The following is a 25,029-nucleotide window of genomic DNA, read 5'->3' as shown; positions in this document are numbered from 1 at the left end:
TAGTGGCTGGGTAAGCCCAGCCAGATGGGTGGGGTATAAATGATAAATTATTATTATTATTATAAATCCCTGCATATTTTACATAAACTAAACCATTCAGTATTCCATTAATACATCCATCAAATCTTGTTTACACTGTTGAATTTATCTTAATGCTGCCAGCATTTTCAAGTGTACAGTTTCCCCCCATACATTCAGCAAACATTTCCCAATCTTCTTTAAACGTATGTTCTTCTTGTTCTCTTATAGAATTAGATCTACAAGCTGGGCATATTCCATCAGTTTAAGTTACCATTCTTCTTTGGTTGGGACCTCACCCGTTTTCCATTTTGGGGCTAACAAAAAATGGGCCGCAGTAGTGGCATACGTAAATAACCTTTTTTGACACCTTGGAATTTCAGTCTGAATTATCCCCATCAAAAAGGGCTTTGGCTTTTTTTTTAAAAAAAGTACTTTTAAATATATTTTTTTCAGTTCATTATAAATTATTTCCCAATACTCTTTTACCCTTTTACAGGTCCACCACATATGAATTTTGTGGCTCTGGAGGCGCTTGGTGAGAGCCGCCTTTATGGATGAGGCAACAAGAAAAGGTGGGATTCTGTGTGTGTGAGAGAGATGGTTGACTTTGGTCTGCAATATGCATACTAAAGAACTGGAGATGTCTCTTTGGGGCTGCTTTCAAAAGGACCTTGTTGTTGTAGGAATGTTCAGGGTGGCAGGAGAAGATATATTGTTTATTAACATCCTTCCTAACGTGTGCTAGCAAGTTTCTTTATGTAGCAGAGTTTACATTCCCCTTTTACATGCACAGCAGATAGTTGGTTGCAGGCTTGTGTAAGCCTCTCACTACATATTCCCGGTAAATTCCCTTTAATCCCTCTTAAAAGAATATAAAGACATGGCAATCTTACTCAAAGTCAATCAAAGAAGTTTACTCACATCAGTTCACGGTTGGATCCCTGAAGGCAGACTTAGTTACACATATCTACATGTGGATCTACATGTGGATCTAGCAAGGCCAGAGCTCAGGGATGATGGGAGTTGTAGTCCAACAACATCTGGGGACCACAGGTTGAGAACCGCTGACTACCCCATCTGGGGGAATAATCCCAGTTCTTCTGCCAGCTGAGAAGCTAGCAGGACCATTCCCAGCTAAGAAGCTGGTCAAACGACGAAGGAAGTGAAAAAGAGAGTGTGCCTTGTCCTTTTGTTACCTGGACAGGTAAGGCCACGCCCACCTGCTAGTCACATGCAAAAAGGAAGGATGCTCCAGCCAGGAGGAAACAGGAAGTTTTCGACTGGCTGGACCAAACATTCCCCTGCATGTCCACTCTAGGAAAACAAGGAATGTTGTACTTGACTGCTCCCAGTGGATTACATCCCACAATTGCCTTCTTTTACACCAGAATACTCCTTGCACCCTCAGCCCTTTTTCCATGTTAGGGCACAGCCTGCAATCCTACTGCAAGGAATGGGAACTGCGGCCCTGCCTGGCTTCACCCAACTAGGCTTAGAGTCATAGAATTGTAGAGCTGGAGGGGAACCCAAAGGTCATCTGCTCAACCCCAGCGCAGGGCAAGAATCCCAAGCAAATCTTTGCAAATGCAGGGGCCCACCAGGAGACTAGGAAAGGGCAACCTCCAGCATCTCTAGTAAAGTTGCGAATGCGCTGCCTGAAACCCTGGAGAGCTGCTGCCAGCCAGTGTGAGATACATGGAAGTATTGCAGAACAACATGCAAAAGAGGAATGAAGTCCAGTTTACATCCACCGCTAACACACTGTTTTTGCAACAATTTGTTTGTTTCATAAAACTTACGTGCCGCTCGGTTGTAGAAAGACCCCTCCTCAAAGCAGCTTACAAAAAGATAAAAGAATCAAGAAAAAATTATAGCAATAGGTTGTAAACAGGTTAAGTGACATATTGCAAAATATACGTGATATTATGATTATTTTATTATGATGCTGTGTATTCTGTTTTCATAACTATGCTGAATAAATTACAGTGGAACCTTGGTTCTCGAACGCTTTGGTACTTGAACATTTCGGCTCCCAAATGCCGAAAACCCAGAAGTAAGTGTTCCGGTTTCTGAATATTTTTTTGAAGCCAAATGTCCGATGCAGCTGTCAGCTATTGTTTCCGGGGCGCCTGTGTCAATTGGAAGCTGCGCCTTGGTTTTCGAATGTTTCGGAAGTCGAACGGACTCCTGGAACAGATTACGTTTGAGAACCAAGGTATCACTGTATGTTCTCTGTGTTGTACGCGGCCCTGAGATCTTTGGATAAAGGGCAGCATATAAATTGGATAAATCATTTTGTGCATGCACGCGCATAAATGCGCACTAACCCCTGCCAAAGCAGCAGCTGCGCCCCATCTGGAGAGTCCCTTCCTGTCATTTTGCAAATTGTCCTTGACACCTGACTAGCGGAGAAGCCACGAACTCACCAATTCATTAAGTCTCCGTTGCAATTTGCAACACCCCCTGGCTTCCGTGGGCGAGTTTGCCGCCACGACTTGAGCCTACCCAACCCGTTTCTCGTTCTCAGCGGAACAGCAGGCCCTGAAGCTGGCGGAGGCCATCAGCGGAGGGGACGAGGGGGCAGCCCAGGAGTGTGCCGCCTGGCTGGCCCAGCGCCATGTCCCCGTCGTGGTGCAGCTACAGCAGGACGCCTACCCCACGCAAGACATCAGGTGACGGATTGCGCCACGAAAGGGCCGGCGAATAGCTGAGAACAATCGTCAATGGGTAGAGAGGGCAGTTTCATAGAGCAGGGGCAGGGGAATGCTTTTTGGGGGCCGGATTCACTTTCGGGGGCCTGGTGGGACACTCTGTCACAAGAGACTAGGGAATGATGCAGCGAGACACCTTACAGGGATCACATTCATCCACTGCTTTACTAACTGCACTGGCTCCCGGTGGAGTACAGGATCAGCTTTAAGGTGTTGGTTTTGACCTTTAAAGCCCTATATGGCCTAGGACCCTCGTACCTACGGGACCGCCTCTCCTGGTATGCCCCACAGAGGAACTTACGGTCCTCAAATAAAAACATCTTGAAGGTCCCAAGACGCAAGGTGGTTAGATTGGTCTCAACTAGGGGCAGGGCCTTTTCAGTACTGGCCCCGACTTGGTGGAACGCTCTGTCACAAGAGAATAAGGCACCTCGGGTCTTGACATCTTTCCACAGGGCCTGCGAGCCAGAGTTGTTCCGCCTGGCCTTTGGCCAAGGCACAGTCTGACCCCCCTCCTTTGGCGATCCTCGTAAAATGGTTGCCATTTGATTTTGAATTGGTTTTAGAATGCTGTTTTACTTTTATTGCTGTTAGCTGCTCTGAGCCCGGCTTCCGCTGGGGAGGGCGGGATATAAATAAAATTTGATTATTATTTATTTATTATTATTTCCAGGCAGTCTTCCAGGGGCCGCATGGTGGGCAGGGATGGCAGCGGAAGTTGGCAGAGCAACAGATGTAGATTTTGCACTTTTGTACCCTCCTCTAGTTTCTACACACCCTTGCAAACCCTTCATCCTCCTTTCATCTGGGAAGGGGGGGTGGCCTTGGAAAGGTATTGAGGGCCTGATAATGAGGGCTGGAGGGCCAGAGCTTCCACACACCTGCCATAGCAAAACGCAGCGTGACCATGAAAGGCCGAAGGTGGAGGTGGGTGAAGCCGTCTTCAACCGGCTCATGTGGAGTTGGGTGGTTATCTCAGGACAACCCTAAGGCGACAGCCCTCAGACTCCTGGTTGTCTCTGGGGTATAAAGGTCTCTGCACGGAGGGGTGGGCAGACACAATTCAGTGACAGGGTCTAATGGATCGTTTTCTTTCTTCTCCCAGGCTGTGGGTGGGTGTGGAAGATGCCCAGATGAGCACCGTCCCCATTTACCTGAAAGTCCAGCCTTGCATGACGTTGGCATCCCTCAAAGACATGGTAATGGGCTGATAAGGCCAAGGTTGCAGGTTCGAATCCCTTATGGGACACCTTGCAATGTTTATGTGACGACTATGACACATACGACACATATGGGACGCGGGTGGCACTGTGGGTTAAACCACGGAGCCTAGGGCTTGCCAGACGGAAGGTCAGTGGTTCGAATCCCCGCACGGGGTGAGCTCCCGTTGCTCGGTCCCTGCTCCTGCCAACCTAACAGTTCGAAAGCACCTCAAAGTGCAAGTAATTAAATACTTCCAGCGGGAAGGTAAACGGCGTTTCCGTGCGCTGCTCTGGTTCGCCAGAAGCGGCTTAGTCATGCTGGCCACATGAACTGGAAGCTGTACGCCGGCTCCCTCGGCCAGTAAAGCGAGATGAGTACCGCAACCCCAGAGTCAGCCACGACTGGACCTAATGGTCAGGGGTCCCTTTATTTATTTTTTATTTATTTTTATTACAAACATTGGATATCACCTGTGTAGTAAAATATTGGCTAAATTGAAGGAGCTGCTTAAACTTTAGGACTAGTCAGAAGCATGCAAAACAACAGCACTGTTTTTGTTGAGCAACAAAGCGAGCTTTTCAAATTAATAATTTTTATTAAATTTTGTTTTACAATTTAAAATACTCATTTAAACATCCTTATAATATCAGTGTCTTCCCTTCTTCTCTTTCTGTGGTTCATATTACATACCATAAATCCCTGCATATTTTACAGAAACTATCCCATTCAGTATTCCATTATTACATCCATCAAAACTTATTTACACTGTTGAATTGATCTAATTGTTGCCAGCGTTTTCAGCTAGAGTTATTTCCCATATAGAGTGGAACCTCGGGTTAAGTACCGTCCTCCTTACTCATGCTTCAGGTTATGAGCTCTGCTAACTCAGAAGTAGATGCTCCTGGTTGCGAACTTTGCCCTGGGATGCGAGCGAAAGTTGTGTGCCAGCGATGCGGCACCAGCAGGAGGCACCATTAGAGAACGCGCACCTCATGTTAAAAATGGTTTCAGGTTACAAACGGACCTCCGGAACGAATTAACTTCATAACCGGAGGTACCACTGTAGTCAATAAACGTTTTCCAATCTTCTCTGAACGTATGTTCTTCTTGTTCTCTTATTCTGTATGTTAAGTCTGCAAGCTGCACATATTCCGTCAACTTAAGTTGACATTCTTCTTTGGATGGGACCTCACTTTTTCTCCATTTTGGGGCTAACAAAAAACGGGCCGCAGTAGTGGCATACGTAAATAACCTTTTTTGACACCTTGGAATTTCAGTCTGAATTATCCCCAACAGAAAGGACTTTTCTGTTTTTTGGGGGAAAGTACTTTCGAACATTTTTTTCAATTCATTATGGATCATTTCCCAATACAGTGGTACCTCTGGTTGTGAATGGGATCCGTTCTGGAGCGCTGTTCGCAACATGAGCAGAACACAACCTGCGTCTGCGTGGGTTGCGATTCGCCGCTTCTGCGCATGCGCGTAATGTCATTTTGAGCATCTGCGCATGCGTGAGCAGTGAAACCCGGAAGTAACCCTTTCCGGTACTTCCGGGTCGCCGCGGGACGCAACCTGAAAAGATGTAACCTGAATTGAACGTAACAAGAGGTATGCCTGTACTCTTTTACAAGTCCACCACCTATAAAAGAACGTTCCCTCTGCCTCTTTCCATCTCCAGCACTTATCTGATTCTGTCTTGTACATCTTAGCAAGCCTATGCAGAGTTAAATACCGTATTTTCCGCTCCATAAAACACACTTTTTCCCTCTTAAAACCTAAGGGGAAATGTCTGTGCATCTTATGGAGTGAATGTGTGGTCCCTGGGGCTGGGGGGCGGGAACCCGGGCTTCCCCTGACAGCCCCACAAGCTCGGGGAGCAGCGGAAAGAGGGACAGGGACAGAGCAAGGCTCTGTCACTCCCCCCCCGCAAAAGCCCCCAAGAGCTGCATATTTATTTATTTTTAATTCCCCCCCCCCAAAAAAGTAGGTGCGCCTTATGGTCAGGTGCGCCTTATGGGGCGAAAAATACGGTACCATCTGTAAATCACTTTCAAGTAATTCAAGGTGACCTTTTGAGTAGCACAGAAGTCCTCATCAGGTATACTTTTTTCCTTTTTTTAAAAAAAAAAAATTTATTAGTTTTTCAACATAACATTTTCAACAGTAATTAAACATACTTTTACATCTTATACAGTTTTTTTTACTTCCATCAATCACATCTAAAAAATTTCCAATCTATCACTAAATATACATTTCTTACTTCCACTATTACATTTAAGTCTCATAACTAATATCTCTACTCTTTCTCTACTTTGCAATGTTTCATATATTTTCCCTTACAAAACTTCTTGTAGTCCTACTAGCGTAATTTGTTGCTTTTCAAATAGTTCGTATATTTCTTCCAGTCTTCTGTGAATCTCTGGTCCCGCAGGTTTCGAATCCTTCCTGTCATTTTATCCAATTCTGTGTAGTCCATTAATTTCATCTGCCATTCTTCTTTCGTCGGAATTTCTTCTTGCTTCCTTTTCTGGGCTAGTAATACTCTTGCTAGGTATACTTTTCTCATTTTGTTTAGTCCACCTAGCTGCTCCACATAAACCGTTTGTGACTTCCTTGATTTGCGAGGCTTTGGGGCTCTGAAGTTGTCTCTTCTCCCTCTCTTACCTGGCCCAGGTATTCCTCCACTACGGCTTTCCCCCCAGCATCCAGAAGTGGGTGATGGGACAGAGGCTTCCGCGAGACCACGAGACTCTTCACTACCACGGCATCCAGAAGGACGGCGACGCAGTTTACCTGTACCTTCTCTCTGCCAGGGCAGCCAAGCTGAGCAAAGACGCCTTGCAGCGGGACCACGAGCGCAGGCAGCTGGAAGGTGAGTGATCAGTGCAGAGAGCATCACCCTCCTGCAAGCGTGACGGGCGATGCTGGGCTGTGGCTCCTGCTAGGAGGAGGTGGTACCCCAGAAGGTGCCAGATATAGAACAGGTTCACCTGGAAGATGGAGCCAGCTTGTTTTCTGCTGCTCCAGAGAGTATGACCCAAACCAGTGGAGTCAAATATCAAGAGAGTCTGAATGAAGACTTTTCTGACAGCAAAGGGATCTGTGCAAGGACTTGGTCCTGCCAGCAGGGTGGCAAAGGGACATGCCATCATTGCCCTTCCCATTCGGTATTTTGTAAAGCTTTGTATTGTGATGTTTTGAATTACAGTGGTAAGGTAAAGGTAAAGGGACCCCTGACCATTAGGTCCAGTCGTGGCCAACCCTGGGGTTGTGGGGCTCATCTCGCTTTACTGGCCGAGGGAGCCGGTGAACAGCTTCCGGGTCATGTGGCCAGCAGGACTAAGCCGCTTCTGGTGAACCAGAGCAGCGCACGGAAACACCGTTTACCTTCCCACCGGAGCGGTACCTATTTATCTACTTGCACTTGGACGTGCTTTTGAACTGCTAGGTTGGCAGGAGCAGGGACCGAGCAACAGGAGCTCACCCTGTTGCAGGGATTCGAACCGCCAACCATCTGATCGGCAAATCCTAGGCTCTGTGGTTTAACCCACAGCACCACCCGTGTCCCTATTACAGTGGTACCTTGGGTTAAGTACTTAATTCGTTCCAGAGGTCCGTACGTAACCTGAAACTATTCTTAACCTGAAGCACCACTTTAGCTAATGGGGCCTCCTGCTGCCGCCGCGCCGCCAGAGCACGATTTCTGTTCTCATCCTGAAGCAAAGTTCTTAACCTGAGGTACTATTTCTGGGTTAGCAGAGTATGTAACCTGAAGCGTATATAACCCGAGGTACCACTGTATTGCTGTAAGCCGGTTTTGGGTGCAGCTCAGAAGCGGCATATAAGTAAATCACTCAATCAGTCAAAGCTGATCCAGACTGGTTTTGGTCCAGATTTTCTGGCGGCGTGCTGCTCCGCACAGCTGAGCAAGACCCATGCGTGACTTTCTTCTTTGTGTAGCTGACTTCCCAAGGGGAGGAATGCCTTTTCCAGGGCAAGAAGGCACCTGCTTTTAGTTTCTTTCAGACCTGCCAACCTGGCCCCCTCCGAACTACCTGCCCTCAGCCCAGCCAGCACACCTGCCAGGAAGGCAGCCCCAAACATCCAAAGTCTGCTCCCAGACCCACCAGGAAGGATCTCCTTGAAAATCATTTTCTTTTTTTTCCTTTTTAAAATTTTACTTAATTTTAATTAGCAAAGATCTATCATACAGGTGATAACTTATGTTGGAAATGCAAAGAAAAGGAGGGTTCCTTTTTCCATATGTGGTTGACGTGTCCTAAGGTGAAAGACTTCTGGGGAAAATTTTATAATGAGTTGAAAAAGATGTTGAAATACACTTTTATTAAAAAACCAGAAGCCTTTCTACTTGGAATAACAGGTTTGGAATTGCCCAAGAAAGATGTTAGACTGTTTTTGTACGCCACAAATGCAGCAAGAATCTTGTTAGCTAAATATTGGAAATTACAAGAAATACCAACAGTGGAGAAATGGCAAATGAAGATGATGGATTTTCTGGAGCTGGCCGACCTGACTGGTAGAATCCGTGAACAGAAGGAGGAGGAATACTAAGAAGAATGGAAGAAATTTAAGGATTATTTAACAAAATATAATAAGATAACATAAGTAGCATCATTTGTGAGTACCAAATTGGCTTAGGAGTTAAATGTTTCAAATTTAATAATACCATGGATACAAGTGAATAGGATAAGAAAGAAAGATGTTAATTGATTAAAGTAAATTGATTGGAAATTAGTATTGGAAAACTGCTACAATGAGATATATGGAAGCACAGCTAGAGGGATTCAAGGAAGTCATTTAACATTGGTAATAAAAATATGATTATAATAGTTAGGATAAATGTTTGTATATTTGTTTTTTATATAGTAATGTTTTTTTCTTTTTTGTTGTTTATGTTTGTAAGAAATTTGGAATACCAATAAATTTTTTTGGAAAAAAGAAAGTAAATAAAATAATTTCCTTTTCCTTTTGGTCTAGAGCTAGGCATTCGAGAGGGTGTGCTGGTGCCACGGGGGACGTCAGAAGCGGCAGCCTCGACGCCAGTGGACCCCTCGGGCGCCCCGAACCTCCAAGAGGAGAAGAGGGGCACCGCTTCACCTCTGCCCCCTGTGCCCCCACCGGTAATGGATTGCGAGGGGGCGGGCGACGCAGGTAGAGATGCTCTTTCCCCTCCGTGATGCTCCCATCCTCCTCCTTCTTTTTCTCTCCTGCACGGGCTGCTACCTAGGTCGGCTGGGAATGCCCAACTTGCACCTTCGTCAACAAGCCCACCAGGCCCGGCTGCGAGATGTGCTGCGCTGAGCGCCCCAAGGGATACATCCTGCCGGAAGGATACCAGCCGGATGTGGAGGAGCTGCAGTGGTTGCAGAAGGAAGAGGAAGCCACGCGGCAGTATGAACAGGTGACTGGCTGTTGGGAGGGCAAGGCAGCCAGGAGTGACCATGTAGATCAGTGTGTGTGTGTGTGCTTTGAACCTTTTAACTTACTTATTTACCTATTGCTTTCGTCTCCCAGCTTCATATCTTGAGTGCCTCAAGGTTCTTTATTTAAAATAATTTTTCTATTAAGTAATTCAACAAAACATATTATTTTAAAATATGTTGCTGTTTAGTCGTGTCCGACTCTTTGTGACCCCCTGGACCAGAGCACGCCAGGCACTCCTGTCTTCCACTGCCTCCCGCAGTTTGGTCAGACTCATGCTGGTAGCTTCGAGAACACTGTCCCACCATCTCGTCCTCTGTCGTCCCCTTCTCCTTGTGCCCTCCATCTGTCCCAACATCAGGGTCTTTTCCAGGGAGTCTTCTCTTCTCATGAGGTGGCCAAAGTATTGGAGTCTCAGCTTCAGGATCTGTCCTTCCCGTGAGCACTCAGGGCTGATTTCCTTCAGAATGGATAGGTGTGATCTTCTTGCAGTCCATGGGACTCTCAAGAGTCTCCTCCAGCACCAGAATTCAAAAGCATCAATTATCAATGATATCTTAAAACATATCATCCTTAATTTTCCCCTCATTTCCCCGCTCCCTCAGTTCCAATCTCTGATTTCTCAGCACATATTATTTTCTGCATGAATAAACATACACCAATTTATTGGTTGATAATATGATAGACAGATGACGTAAGGATATGTACAAGTTTATAACATGCAGAAAATTAGCTTTATAAAGTTCCCCCCAGGTTTCTGTTACATCTCTTCCAATATATTTAATCTATTGCGGGCAGATCTTAAATCCTATCTTATTTCTTAACTGATCTTGCAATTCAGTTGGCACATTCAGACACACTCAGAATCTGAGTCGGTTTTATGGATTGTCAATCTGGACATTTTGCCAAATGCTTCAATCTCTCCGATGTTTCTCTGCCTCTCTCTTTTTATGTAGGCTAAGGAGCAGAAGAAACAGAAAAACTACCAGCGGCTCCTGCAGCTGGATGGGCAGAGCTTGGTGCCATCGGATGAGGCCCTGGAGTGCCCCATCTGCTTCTTGGCCCTGCAGCCGGGCGAGGGGGTGACCTTGCGGGAATGCTTGCATTCATTCTGCAAGTAAGTAAACGATCCAGTAATAATAATCATCATAATTTATTGCTTATACACCGCCCATCAGGCTGGGTTTCCCCAGCCACACTGGGCGGCTTCCGACAGAATATTAAAAACATGATAAAACATCAAACGTTAAAAACTTCCCTAAACAGGGCTGCCTTCAGATGTTTTCCTGAACGTCATATAGTTGTTTATTAACTTGACATATGAGGGGCGGGCGCCACCACCGAGAAGGCCCTGTGCCTGGTTCCATGTAACCTCGCTTTTCGCAGGGAGGGAACCGCCAGAAGGCCCTCGGAGCTGGACCTCAGTGTCCGGGCAGAATGATGGGGGTGGAGACGCTCTTTCAGATATACTGGACTGAGGCCGTTTAGGGCTTTAAAGATCAGCACCAACACTTTGAATTGTGTTCAGAAACGTACTGGGAGCCAATGTAGGTCTTTCAGGACCGGTGTTATGTGGTCTCAGCAGCTGCCCCCAGTCACTAGTCTAGCTGCTGCATTCTGGATTAGTTGCAGTTTCCAGGTCACCTTCAAAGCTGGGATGGAACGGCTCCCTTAAGAAGAGGAGTATAAATGGGAATTTTCCCCAGGTGGAGAGAAGCGAAGAGTAGAGTCCCCTAAGGATCTGTTTTTCGGACCTGGACTCTTCGTCAAACAATCTCTGGCTGGTTCATAAGATAAAAACACGGGATAAAGCCACAAATAAATAGTGAAAACAGAAGCAACGAAACAATAACTCCCACAAAACAGTTAAAAGGGCATCGGGAGGTGCGGCTGGTGCCTTCGTCATACACCTTTAGGTGCCAGGCAAAAACATGCTTCTGTAGCCAAGCTTTTGGCTGATTGGCATCCAGTGCCCTTTTGAAAATGTGTTTGGGGGGGTTATTGGATTATTCTTGCTTTATTATTATTATTAATTATTATTTATTAATTATTATTAATTTTGTGTTTTTTATTGTAATTTTATGTTGAGCGCTGATAATAACAATGTCAATGTTTTTGCCTGGCACCTAAAGCTAAATAGTGAAGGTGCCAGGCAAGCCTCCCTGGGGAGAGCATTCCACAGACGGGGAGCCACTGCAGAGAAGGCCCTGTTCCCGTGTTGCCACCCTCGGGACCTCTTGTGGAGGAGGCACACGAATAAGAGCCTCGGATGATGATCTTAGGGTCATATGGGGAGAGGCGGCCCTTGAGATACTGCGGTCCTGAGCCGTTTAAGGCTTTGTAGCTCTAAACCAGCGCTTTGAATTAGGCCTGGAAACTCACTGGCAACCAGTGGGACAGGAGGGTTGCAATATAGACAAACCGCTTTGTCCCAGTGAGCAACCTGGCTGCTGAATTCTGCACCAGCCGAAGTTTCCGAACCTCCCATTTCCGTGTGACGTATGTGCCCCCCCCCAATAATTTCTCCCTCCAGGGACTGTTTGAGAGGAACTATCCTCAACAGCCAGGAGCCCGAAGTGCGCTGCCCCTACATTGACGAGAAATACTCCTGCCCGGGGCAGTTGCTGGAACGGGAGGTCAAAGCGGTAGGCCTGTTAAAATGTCTGTTTTGTACACACACACGCAGGACGCGGGTGGCGCTGTGGGTTCAACCACAGAGCCTAGGACTTGCTGATCAGAAGGTCGGCGGTTCGAATCCCGGTGCAGACGGGGTGAGCTCCCATTGCTCAGCTCCTGTCAACCTAGCAGTTTGAAAGCACGTCAAAGTGCAAGTAGATAAATAGGTACCGCTCCGGCGGGAAAATAAACAGTGTTTCCGTGCACTGCTCTGGTTCGCCAGAAGCGGCTTAGTCATGCTGGCCACAGGACCCGGAAGCTGTACGCAGGCTCCCTCGGCCAATAAAGCGAGATGAGCGCCGCAACCCCAGAGTCGGTCACGACTGGACCTAATGGTCAGGGGTCCCTTTACCTTATACACACACACACACACCGGATTTCCCACAAGGAGCTCAGGATATTGTATGTGTTTCTTTCCGTCCCTCTCCCCAATTTTATCCTTGCAATAACATTGTGAGGTAGCCTAGGTTGAGAGTGAGAGAGTGACTGGTCTCTCTGATGTTCACCCAATGAGCTTCACAGGGAGGGGCACTGAACTCATTGGTTCAATGCTCCTTTTTAATTGAAAATTTTATTTACAACATAACATAACCCCCCCCACTCCCCCAATACAGTAATACAATAAGCATAACATACAACAACCAAATAGAAGACTTCCTTTATTCTGCATCTGGCCTCCTTATGTACTTCTTATAAGCTGAATAATTATTAAGATTTTTCTAATTATAACTTAAATATCCACAAATTCTCCTGCAGACATTAACCGAGACATGTCCGGGTATGTATTTTAGGGCATTGATTCGTGAAGTATTCTCTGCATTTCCCCCCTGCTTTTTGAAACTCTGGTCTAGTGTGATCTGTAATTGCCTCTGTTAATCTAGCCAGTTCAATATACAGTTTGTCTTGCCATTCCATTTTTGTTGGCACAATTTCATTTTCCCAGTTTTCAGCAATTAGGATTCCTTGGTTCAACACTCCTAATCAGTGTGCCACATGGGTGCTCTCACAAATTATTTCTGGCTGATTATCTTAGAATCAAAGAATTGTCAAGTTGGAAGGGACTCTGAGGGTCATCTAGTCCAACCCTTCAATTCAGGAATAATAATAATAATAATAATAATAATAATAATAATAATAATAATTATTATTATTATTATTATTATTATTATTATTATTATTATTATTATTATTTATACCCTGCCCATCTGGCTGGGTTTCCCCAGACACTCTGGGCAGCTTCCAACAGAATATTAAAAACACAATAAAACACCAAACATTAAAAACTTCCCTAAACAGGGCTGCCTTCAGATGTCTTCTAAAAGTCAGAGAGTTGTTTATTTCATTGACATCTGATGGGAGGGCGTTCCACAGGGCGGGCGCCACCACCGAGAAGGCCTTCTGCCTGGCTCCCTGTAACCTCATTTCTCTAACCAACTGAGCTACATATCAGATTGATTGAGGCACCAGTTGGAGCTTGCAACATTCTTGATTTTAGAATGTTGTATTATTTTATTGTTGTTAGCCGCCCTGAGCCCGGCTTCGGCTGGGGAGGGTGGGATATAAATATTTATTATTATTATTATTAACCCTGCTATCTAAGCCCAGCAGCTCTTGCAAAATCCTGGGTTCCACAGGTAACATTATTCTCACTCGATCTTTCAGAGGCAGATTCCCTGACTTAAAACAGCATGATTAGACAGCTGGGGCAATTTGCTTCCCCTCTTGGGGGTCTCCTCTGATGTTGTTTTCTCCATTTGATCTCCAGCTCCTGAGCAAAGATGAGTACCAGCGTTTCTTGGACCTGGGAGTCTCCGTTGCCGAAAACCGCAGCCGCTCCAGCTACCACTGCAAAACCACGGACTGCCGGGGCTGGTGCTTCTATGAGGACGACGTGAACGAGTTCCCGTGTCCTGTGTGCGAGAAGGTGAACTGCCTGCTTTGCCAGGTGAGATGCTCTCTGCTCATCTAGAAACTGCCGTTGTGCATGGATGTGTCGGTTACGCTAGAAATTTAGCCTGCGGGCGGGGAAGGGAAGACCAGTCCACAGCTGGGAGATGGCAGACATGGTTGGAGCTCAGGATCGGTGGGCTGGATCCTGCCCTTAGCTGTCCCTTGCTGGTGCAAGGCTAGTCACCTGATGTCATGATGACATCAGGTGGCAACTTCAGAGGGGCTCTCTCGCAGCGCCAATCAGCCGAGCTCTTTTGAAAGTGTGCTGTTGGTGTCAGTCAGCTTATTGGCACTGATGGCGTCCATTTCAAGCATCCCTTTAAAATATATTTGCCGGCAGGATTTGTATTCAGGCTGCACCTGTAAGAAGAGGGATGCCAGCCCTTGCAAAAGGACATTTCCCCTATTCAAAGCAGGCCTGCAAGCTTTGGAGCAATAATAATAATAATAATAATAATAATAATAATAATAATAATAATAATTTATTTATACCCGGCCCATCTGGCTGGGTTTCCCCAGCCAATCTGGGCAGCTTCCAACAGAATATTAAAATACAATAGTCTATTAAACATTAAAAGCTTCCCTAAACAGGGCTGCCTTCAGATGTCTTCTGAAAGTCTGCTAGTTGTTTTTCCCTTTGACATCTGGTGGGAGGGCCTTCCACAGGACAGGTGCCACTACCGAGAAGGCCCTTGGCGCTGGACCTCAGTGTCCTCGCAGAACGATGGGGGTGGAGACGCTCCTTCAGGTATACTGGGCCGAAGCCGTTTAGGGCTTTAAAGGTCAGCACCAACACTTTTAATTGTGCTTGGAAACGTACTGGGAGCCAGTGTAGGTCTTTCAAGACCAGTGTCTTGGCGGCCACTCCCAGTCACCAGTCTAGCTGCTGCGTTCTGGATTAGTTGTAGTTTCCAGGTCACCTTCAAAGATAGCCCCACGTAGAGCACATTGCAGTAGTCCAAGCAGGAGATAACCAGAGCATGCACCACTCTGGCGAGACAGTCTGGCGGGCAGGTAGGGTCTCATCCTGCATAGTAAATGGAGCTGGTAAACAGCTGCCCTGGACACAGAACTGACCTGTGCCTCCATGGACAGCTGTGAGTCCAAAATGTCTCCCAGGCTGCGCACCTGGTCCTTCAGGGGCACAGTTGCCCCATTCAGGACCAGGGAGTCCCCCACACCTGCCTGCCTCCTGTCCCCCAAGAATAGAACTTCTGTCTTGTCAGGATTCAACCTCAATCTGTTGGCCGCCTTTGCAAGCACTAACAGTCAGCTGATTTTGGGCACTGCAAACATTTGATAGACAACATGTTCAGAAGAGCTTGCTACAGTCACTCGCCGCCTGATCAGTGGTTAAAATGAGCTCCTTTGCATGTGTACAGTCAGGTAAGTCCCAGCTATCAGCTGATTGTTGGCACCTTGAAAGCCACAGGGCTGTGCCTTAGTTTTTTTGTGGTGCCACACCTGGTGTCATGTGCTGTCAGGTATAAGGCAGGTGGCAGGGTTTAGGTAAAAACAACAGCCTTGCAGGCCAAATGGGGAGGCCTATTGGGTCAAAGAGGTTCCTCACTCTTACCTGTATCTTTGGATACAGGTAGTCCAAACTCTTCTAAATGCTTGTTTATGGGTGAAGTAGGGATTGTGCATGCTGGTGAAGATACTTTAGTTGAGATTCCTACATTGCAGAGGGTTGGACTAGATGACCCTTGGGTCCCTTCCATCTCTACATTTCTAAGATGTAGCGTGCAAGACAGAATGGGAATGGGTGTAGATGTCAGCTTGAAGTGAGTAAGAAAAATAATTACCAGTAATCTTCAGTGCTGAAGAGCCAGGTGGATATTGGTATTTGGGGTAGAATATTCAGATAAGACCCTTCAAAGAACAAAAATACTGGGACGCGGGTGGCGCTGTGGGTTAAACCACAGAGCCTAGGACTTGCCGATCAGAAGGTTGGAGGTTCGAATCCCCGCGATGGGGTGAGCTCCCATTGCTCGGTCCCTGCTCCTGCCAACCTAGCAGTTCGAAAGCACACCAAAAAGTGCAAGTAGATAAATAGGTACCGCTCCAGCGGGAAGGTAAACGGCCTTTCCGTGCGCTGCTCTGGTTTGCCAGAAGCGGCTTAGTCCTGCTGGCCACATGACCTGGAAGCTGTACGCCGGCTCCCTTGGCCAGTAAAGCGAGATGGGCGCCGCAACCCCAGAGTCATTCGCGACTAGACCTAATGGTCAGGGGTCCCTTTACCTTTACCTTTTGAACAAAAATAGAACAATTGACCATTTCCTGCAAATTGGTGGTATCCGGAATCTGCCATTTTCAGCAGATGCCTAGGTCGGCTTGATAAGAGGCTATTGGGTACATGACATCATTTCTGGGGCAACCTACTAGTGTTTGCTAACCATTTGGGGGAAGGAGACTGGAAGTCAGGATCCAAACCACATGTCTTATCTGCAGGCTATTCACGAAAACATGAACTGCAAAGAGTATCAGGATGATCTCCAGATCCGAGCTCAGAATGACCAGGCTGCGCAGCAGACCACACAGATGTTGCTGGTGAGAAGGGGTGCCTGAGGGGCTCTGAAAGGGGGAGGCAGAGGGTCACCCCCCCAAGTTCAGGCCCACACAGTATATTAGCAGTCCTCCGCCCCCCGGTTCATGAAGTAGCTGGGAAAGAGAGCAGTTGGCTTGTACATTTTACCTGCAAAAAATGTTGGCAGCTCCAACTTTAAGGAAAAAAACATCAGGGTGGTAAACAGCACAAAGTCAGCAGTGAAAAATTCACGAAACTCATGCAAAAATGTATCGTGAATCTTAAAGTACGGTGAGATTAATTGGAAGTCACTTTTAAATTTCTTCTCTATAAGTTTTATAATTGTGTTCAGTATCAGGAGTATATACAGTGGTACCTCGGGTTAAGTACTTAATTCGTTCCGGAGGTCCGTACTTAACCTGAAACTGTTCTTAACCTGAAGCACCACTTTAGCTAATGGGGCCTCCTGCTGTTGCCGCGCTGCCGGAGCACAATTTCTGTTCTCATCCTGAAGCAAAGTTCTTAACCTGAAGCACTATTTCTGGGTTAGCGGAGTCTGTAACCTGAAGCATATGTAACCTGAAGCATATGTAACCCGAGGTACCACTGTATGAGGATAATTATATTAATCTTCTTGTATCTTATAGTGTGGTGGTTTGTTTGATTTTTCTGTTATTTGTTTGTTTGTTTGTTTACTTGTATGTACATCTGTTTTCTCATAAATGTATTTATTTTACACACACACACACATATATATAACACGAATCAGTAGATCAGCTTAATGTATTCATTCATTCATTCATTCATTCATTCATAAGATTTCCTACCCACCCAGGATGGGTTCCGACAGTAGAATATACAATTCCAAAAAAGCCCCCCCCCCCCCCAGATAAAACCATTGCAGCTATCAAACATTCAAAACTGTTCAAAACGGAACAGGGCAGTATAAATAAAAAAATTCCTTCCAGTAGCACCTTAAAGACCAACTAAGTTAGTTCTTGGTATGAGCTTTCGTGTGCATGCACACTTCTTCAGATACACTGAAACAGAAGTTGCCAGATCCTTCTATATAGTGAGAAGGTGGGGAGGGGTATTACTCAGAAGGGTGGTGGGAATGGGAGATTGGCAGATAGCTGAGATGAGCCTGTTGACGACTCTTAACGACTGTAATAGGTCTTACAGGAAAAGGCAAGGGGTGAAAAGGTGAGAAATGGCTTAGTTATGTATAATGGGATAAGAATCCAATGTCTTTGTTCAAACCAGGTCTTTCCATGGTTTTAAGTTTGGTAATGAGTTGTAATTCAGCAGCTTCTCTTTCCAGTCCGTTTCTGAAATTCCTTTGTAGTAAAACAGCTACTTTGAGATCTTGTATAGAATGTCCTGGGAGATTGAAGTGTTCTCCTACTGGTTTCTCAGTTTTGTGATTCTTGATGTCAGATTTATGTCCGTTTATTCTTTGGCGTAAGGTTTGGCCTGTTTGTCCAATATAGAGAGCTGAAGGACACTGTTGGCATTTGATGGCATACACATTTGAGGGCAGTATAAAACCAGCAAAAGAGGTGGGTCCCACAAACCCCCTCAGTTGTCAAAGGGCAAAGTAAAGAGCGTGTGGCTTCACTGTATGGCAAAAGCTGTGCAGGGGCTCAGGGCGCCCCCTCGGGGAGGGAGTTCCACAACTTAGGGGCTGCTGCAGAGAAGTCCCAGCCTGTCCCTTCCGAGAGGGGCCGGGTGACCAAGAGAGCCCCTCCACCGCCCACGTGGCTTAACATCTGAGAAGTCTGTAGTGATGGAGACACCTTTGGATATTTGGGGGGCAAAGTTGCTCAGGGCCTTAAAAACATAAGCCCCTTGAATTGGGCCCGGACATCAACATGACTCCATCACCTGTCAGTGGGGGGAAAAACCTGGTGATCTGGTTTGCACATGCATGCTGATCCCAGCTGATTTGCAGCATGCACATATAGTTTTGGAAGAGTTTGGGGATTTCTATGCCCCACGGAGCACCTTAAGGTCCACAAATAGCAACACTCTAGAGGTCCCGGGCCCTAAGGAAGTCAGATTAGCCTCAACCAGAGCCAGGGCCTTTTCAACACTGGCCCCGGCCTGGTGGAACGCTCTGTCTCATGAGACCAGGGCCCTGCGGGGTCTGATTTCTTTCCGCAGGGCCTGTAAGGCAGAGTTGTTCCGCCTGGCCTTTGGCTTGGAATCAACTTGATTCCCTCCCCCTCTTTCTTTCTTTCTTTCTTTCTTTCTTTTTTCCTTTCTCTTCCTGTGATGGAGCTCCTATTTGGGGACTTCCCTGGCTTTTTTCTGGCCCACGTAGGACCAGTCTGGATAGTTAGCCTTGGTGAAGACTTGACGTTTCCATCCCCAAAAAGTTTTTTTATTTGAGTTCCTACTGAAATGAGGCTGCATTTTAATGTTGTATTTCAATCTTGTTTTTAAGTTGTATTTCAATCAATTGTTTTTATACCGGTGTTAGCTGCCCTGAGCCCGGTTTTGGCTGGGGAGGGCAGGGTATAAACATATTATTATTATTATTATTATTATTATTATTATTATTATTATTATTATTATTATTATTATTCTAGACACATCCATGCAACAACCACCCACCCTGGGGGAGTGAATAGTCTAGTTCTGATACAGTCTGCACCATGCAATCACCTGCCAGCACCCCCTTGCCCCTGTCCCTGCCCCCTTGGGTTTGGAAGAGGCAAACCTAAACATGCTTTCTCTTTCAGAACATGGTTCAGAAAGGGGAGGCTATGCACTGCCCCACATGCAAGATTATCGTGCAGAAGAAAGACGGCTGCGACTGGATCCGATGCACTGTCTGCCACACGGAGATCTGCTGGGTGACTAAAGGGCCACGGTGGGGGCCTGCGGTATGTGTTGGTCAAGCGTGCGGCAGAGAGCGGATTCTAATAATAATAATAATTTTTTTAATGATATTTATTGAAATTTTTCAGACAATAAAAGGTTACAAGATTAAGAATAAGAAATTAAAAAGAATAACCATAATAAAAGAAAAAAAGATACAAAAATACAAAAACAAAACACATAAAAAGTAAGAAAAAGTTAAAAAGTTAAAAAGAAATCAATATTTTCATGTCTTATATTTCATTTACTTGTTTCCTGACCTCCTCACACCCCCTTTTTTGTATTCGAATTCACATAGTTAATTCAGCAAATCCTTACCCTCTGTCTTTTATCTTTACTCCAATATCTTAACCTATTATGACTATATATTTTAAACCACTGTCAATCCGTATTCACATATTCTTGTTAATCTTTTTACCAATACCGCTTATTTTCAATCCAACATCCCTTTAACATTCATTAATTTTACAATATTTCTGCAAGTAGTCTTTAAATTTCTTCCAGTCTTCTTCCACCACCTCTTCTCCCTGATCTCGGATTCTGCCAGTCATTTCTGCCCGTTCCATGTAGTCCATCAAATAATAAATTTTATTTATATCCCGCCCTCCCCAGCCGAAGCCGGGCTCAGGGCGGCTAACAACAATAAAACAGTACAAAAGTACAGCACAAACAACACTCTAAAATCATTCATTATAAAATTAATTAATTCAAGCCAATGGCAACCATAGGGCCAGAGCTCCGCAAAGATTGCCGAGGGAGGGAGTCAGGCTGTGCCCTGGCCAAAGGCCTGGTGGAACAACTCTGTCTTGCAGGCCCTGCGGAAAGATGTCAAGTCCCGCAGGGCCCTGGTCTCTTGGGACAGAGCGTTCCACCAGATCGGGGCCACGGCCGAAAAAGCCCTGGCTCTGGTTGAGGCCAGCCTAACTTCTCTGTGGCCTGGGACCTTCAAGATTCTCTTCAAACGGTGTGTAGAGGGCTCTGTGGTCCTTTAAGACGGCCAACACATTCACGGATTGGCTTTGAAAGATTCCATCCGCTTGGATGGGCATGGGCTGTGCGAAACCAGGAACCTCAACCGCAGTCGTCGTCAACCTTTGCGCATGCCGGTTGGGGCTGATGGGAATGGTAGTCCAAAACACCTGGACTATAACATCTGGTTGTTTAGGTGCTGAGGACCGTAGTGAGGACTTGCAGGATGCAAAAGCAGAGCTGAAGGTGTTGCAACAGATAAACCCTTCCCAAGAAATGGGTTGGCTGTTGAAGCTTAGTAAGAATAAGAAAAATATTACAGTGGACGATCAGGTTGCGAACGTGATCCGTGCGGGATGCATGTTCGCAACCCACAGCGTTCGCAACCCGCGCCTGTGCACGTGCGGGTTGCAATTTGGTGCTTATACGCAAAGCGCGATTTAGCACTTCTGCGCATGCGCGACCGCCAAAACCCGGAAGTAACCTGTTCCGGTACTTCCAGGTTTCAGCAGTCCGCAATCTGAAAAAAACGCAGCCAGAAGCGTCTGTAACCCGAGGTATGACTGTAATAATAATAATAATAATAATAATAATAATAATAATAATAATTATGATTTATACCCCGCCCATCTGGCTGGGCTTCCCCAGCCACTCTGGGCGGCTTCCAAAAGAATATTAAAATACTATAATATTATTGTACTGTATTATTATTATTATTATTATTTCAACCCACTCATCTGGCTAGGTTTCCCCAGCCACTCTGGGTGGCTTCCAACAGAAAGTTAAAAATACATTAAAACATCAGTCGTTAAAAACTTCCCTAAACGGGGCTGCCTTCAGATGTCTTCTAAAAGTCTGATAGTTGTTTATCTCCTTGACAACTGATGGGAGGGCATTTCACAGGGTGGGCGCCACCACCGAGAAGGCCCTCTGCCTGGTTCTCTGTAACTTGGCTTCTCAGAGTGAGGGACCCGCCAGAAGGCCCTCGGAGCTGGACCTCAGTGTCCGGGCAGAATGATGGGGGTGGAGACGCTCTTTCAGATATACTGGACTGAGGCCGTTTAGGGCTTTAAATATCAGCACCAACACTTTGAATTGTGCTTGGAAACGTACTGGGAGCCAATGTTGGTCTTTCAAGACCGGTGTTATGTGGTCTCGGCGGGCGCTCCAATCCAAGCTTTGTAAGAATGTAAGACAAATTCTACTGGATCGGACAAAAAGTCCAGCCTAGTCTAGCATCTAGTGGCCAATCAGATACCTTCAATAAGCATTGCAAGGAGTTATTGCCTTGCATGGGAGCTGGGCTAGGTGACATACTTTCAGAAGGTAAAATTGAAATCCTTTGGTTTTCCAAGAGCAGCTTATGTGCTTTATATCATACATGGGTTTACCACACTAACTGTTGCCCAGTCTCAAAAACAATAGCAAATTTGAATTCCTCAAACATATTTTGCACTGAAGCAATTTGCAAACATTTAAGTTTCACCCTGAAATGGCATGCCCTAATTCCATAGTCTTCCGTCTTTTTGGGTCCAGGGCTTCTGTGTGTGTGTCTTGATTGTGCAGGTGTGAGAAAAGCGAGATGGGAAACTTCCAGTTAATGAGAGGAGATGGCAGGCGATGGGGCCAGGGCTGTTCTGCAGCCCTAATGTTGCAGACCAAGAATCCTGTCCAGCCACCCTAGCCCAAGGGATGTAATCAGGTGTCTTTTGAGGGACCTGTGTGGCTGGGAACTGCTTCTGGTCTTGCGTACGATGAGGCCTGCTGTGTTCACCTTTGAACCCAAAGAGTTTTGGAATTGCTCTGGTGTGCAAAACTGTTGCATGAAGCGTATCCAAGATGTGCAAGCCCCTTGCAGTGCAGGAATAGCAGAAGTCACTGCATCCCAATGTGCTCTACTGCGCTAGGCCCCTTCATTCCTTCTTTCCTGTTTTCCAGACCCAAACTAGAGAATCCAGATGGAAAACTAGAATTACGCGCCCCCCCAATTTTTTTTATTGAATTTCCAATTTTTTTAAAAAACAAACATAAATCATTACCTTATTTAAACCAATCTTAGTATCATTGTTAAGTGACTTCCTCATATCCCCCTGGTTGAATTTCAATATATATCTTTTTTAACGATTTTCCAAAACCAATATTCTCTTAAAATTAACTTAATCACTTAACCTCTTTCTTTCTATCCAATTCTGCATTTAAACATATGGATTCATCACATTACATATTTAAATCCTAAGCCTATCTGGTATTTTGCAAGCTTTCCTGTTTAAATTATCTTAACATATTTAGCTAAGTAGTCTTAAAATTTCCTACGTTCCTCCTGATAGTGCTCCTCCTTCTGGTCTCAGACTCTTCCAGTCAGGTCGGCTAGCTCCGAAAAGGAAAACTAGAATATTGACTACAGGGTGATAATGCACAAATAAGTAGGGTGCTTTTTTTTTAACTTCGAAGGAAGCAATTTCCCACATAATCGCGCGAAGGACAATTTCGAAAGTAGCAATCCTACAGGAGGTTTCCTCCCGTCTCTCCCCGTTTTCCTGTCTGGCAATTTCCTGACCCGCTTTGTTTTTGGACCCTGACCTTTCCTGGGCCGGAAGACCTACATTGTCCTTGCACTCTCATCAGGACCCTCCCATGGCTTCCTCCGTCTCCAACCCTGTGAGATAATCTCTTCCTTATGTACCCGCCGTCTGCCCTCTGTTTCATTGCTTTCTATTTCCTCCTCCTCCCCCCGCAGGGTTCTGGCGATACCAGCGGGGGCTGCCGCTGCAAGCTGAACGGAGCCCCCTGCCACCCCAACTGTCAGAACTGCCATTAAACAAGAGAGGAGGAGAACTCTGAACTTCTGGAAGAAGAGGCTGTCTCACTTCAGGGGAATGGAAGTCAGGAGCGAACGTCAAGCTGAGCTCTGGGACAGCTCTGGCACAGCGAAGTTCAAGACTCGCAGGCTCAGCTCATGTGCCATAGAGAAGACGACTTGCTTCCCATACATGTGAGAGCTGGGCAAAAGGATTGAATGGAAATGCTGGCCTCTTACTGGGTTTGAGGGCAGGCTGGACTTCTTATTGTAGTCCTCGTGCAGACAGGCTTCTTGCAATGTCCGTGGAGAGATGCTGTTTTTGCTCCTTTCTCTACAACCAGTTTTTCCTGCTTCCCTTCCCTATGGCAGCATTACATTCTGTATCCTCCCAAGGCTATGGGAGCAGAGGCTGTTCTTGCCAAGCTGCAGGTGCTTAGCTAAGCTCTGACCCCTATCACAGCTGGGGCGGTGCCCTACAGTGCGTTAGAACCAGGCTTGTCGGCACTGAGTTCCACTACAAAATACACTGGGTTTTGTGTACAATATTTACTTGATTTGCTCTAATAAAAGTTATTTATAAACCTGTTGCTGCGTTTTTTTCTGCAGGTAGTTGAGCTGCAATAGTAACTTGTATTGCTCAGGACCAGGCTAGTGAGGCTTTGTATTTGGGGTTTAGCAGTCCCGTGTTCCCAGATTCCTTCAGCCTAACTCAGTTCACAGACTTGATAAAAGCATAAAATGGATTCTTATCATCCATCCTGGGGGCGCAGAATTAAGGCAGGTGCAAAATTAAAAAAGAAGGCGGCTGGATTGATTTCAAACACAAAAGGTTTTCTTTTTGCTCCGGGTTTGGGGAATTGGGAGTATTTCCTTTCTCTTTTGTTTGTTTCATAAAATAAGAAACTGCTAGGAGATAAGGTGTTAAAATGCACCCATCAGGCAACCTTGTCTGGCATCTGCTGACTCGCAGCTATGTAAGTGTTTGGTCTGGGGCAATTTAAAAACCTTTGACTGCAAACGAAAACAAGCTATTTTTGAAAGACCACCTTTGTGTGGGCAGATGATCACATTCCAGATCTTTCTCTCTGGCTTTCCCAGCTCTGAAAAATATTTTGCTTGTCTGAAATAATTCTGAAACATCATGTGAGTCAGACAAGCAGTGGATCCCGCTGACTGAAGGTGGAGTATTTAAGGCATCTGACCGGCTGCTGCTAGAAAAGGGATAGCAGACTTTTAAAAAAGCAGGGAGGGCTAATCCACGTAGGCCTGCCTCCAGGCAGAGATTGTTCAAAGCAGCTGCTGCTTAGGGCAGCCTTATTATACATAGCGGGGTCAACCCCATGAAAAGCAGATAACTTGTTCCGTCACATGCAGGGAGAACGACGCCTGTGGGATCAGGCCAAAGGAGACCCCTAATTCTCGCAGTGGCTGAACAGATGCATAAAGGAAGCTCAGAGGGGACAACAGGGCTCTCCCCAGGAACTGGTATTACATACCAGATGGTAAAGGTAAAGGGACCCCTGACCGTTAAGTCCATTTGCGGACGACTCTGGGGTTGCGGTGCTCATCTCGCTTTACTGGCCGAGAGAGCCGGCTTACAGCCTCCGGGTCATGTGGCCAGCATGACTAAGCCGCTTCTGGTGAACCAGAGCAGCGCACAGAAACGCCGTTTACCTTCCCACCGGAGCGGTACCTATTTATCTACTTGCACTTTGACGTGCTTTCGAACTGCTAGGTTGGCAGGAGCAGGGACCGAGCAACGGGAGCGCACCCCGTCGCAGGGATTCAAACCGCTGACCTTCTGATCAGCAAGCCCTAGGCTCTGTGGTTTAGACCACAGCGTCACC

At 46.1% G+C, this 25,029-nt stretch overlaps 1 protein-coding gene across 2 annotated transcripts in view; it reads left to right on the top strand.

The window, feature by feature from the left end:
* Nucleotides 1-23,767, top strand: part of RBCK1 (RANBP2-type and C3HC4-type zinc finger containing 1) — a 31,913-nt gene extending 8,146 nt beyond the window's left edge. The window contains exons 2-13 of one of the 2 annotated variants that reach the window (XM_082226163.1): nt 518-593; nt 2,549-2,693; nt 3,838-3,931; nt 6,609-6,807; nt 8,934-9,076; nt 9,184-9,357; nt 10,334-10,494; nt 11,911-12,022; nt 13,819-13,998; nt 16,455-16,553; nt 19,275-19,418; nt 23,120-23,767. In XM_082226163.1, the coding sequence (XP_082082289.1) occupies nt 572-593; nt 2,549-2,693; nt 3,838-3,931; nt 6,609-6,807; nt 8,934-9,076; nt 9,184-9,357; nt 10,334-10,494; nt 11,911-12,022; nt 13,819-13,998; nt 16,455-16,553; nt 19,275-19,418; nt 23,120-23,200 (1,554 nt within the window). In that variant the 5' untranslated portion in view covers nt 518-571 and the 3' untranslated portion in view covers nt 23,201-23,767. The remainder of the gene's footprint in view (nt 1-517; nt 594-2,548; nt 2,694-3,837; nt 3,932-6,608; nt 6,808-8,933; nt 9,077-9,183; nt 9,358-10,333; nt 10,495-11,910; nt 12,023-13,818; nt 13,999-16,454; nt 16,554-19,274; nt 19,419-23,119) is intronic. The other variant, XM_082226164.1, reaches the window with a different exon arrangement.
* Nucleotides 23,768-25,029: the final 1,262 nt, after the last annotated feature.

This window comes from Podarcis vaucheri, assembly GCF_965113315.1.
Source record: "Podarcis vaucheri genome assembly, chromosome: 6".
In the NCBI taxonomy this organism is placed as follows: domain Eukaryota; kingdom Metazoa; phylum Chordata; class Lepidosauria; order Squamata; family Lacertidae; genus Podarcis; species Podarcis vaucheri.
This window is presented reverse-complemented; position numbering and strand designations above follow the sequence as displayed.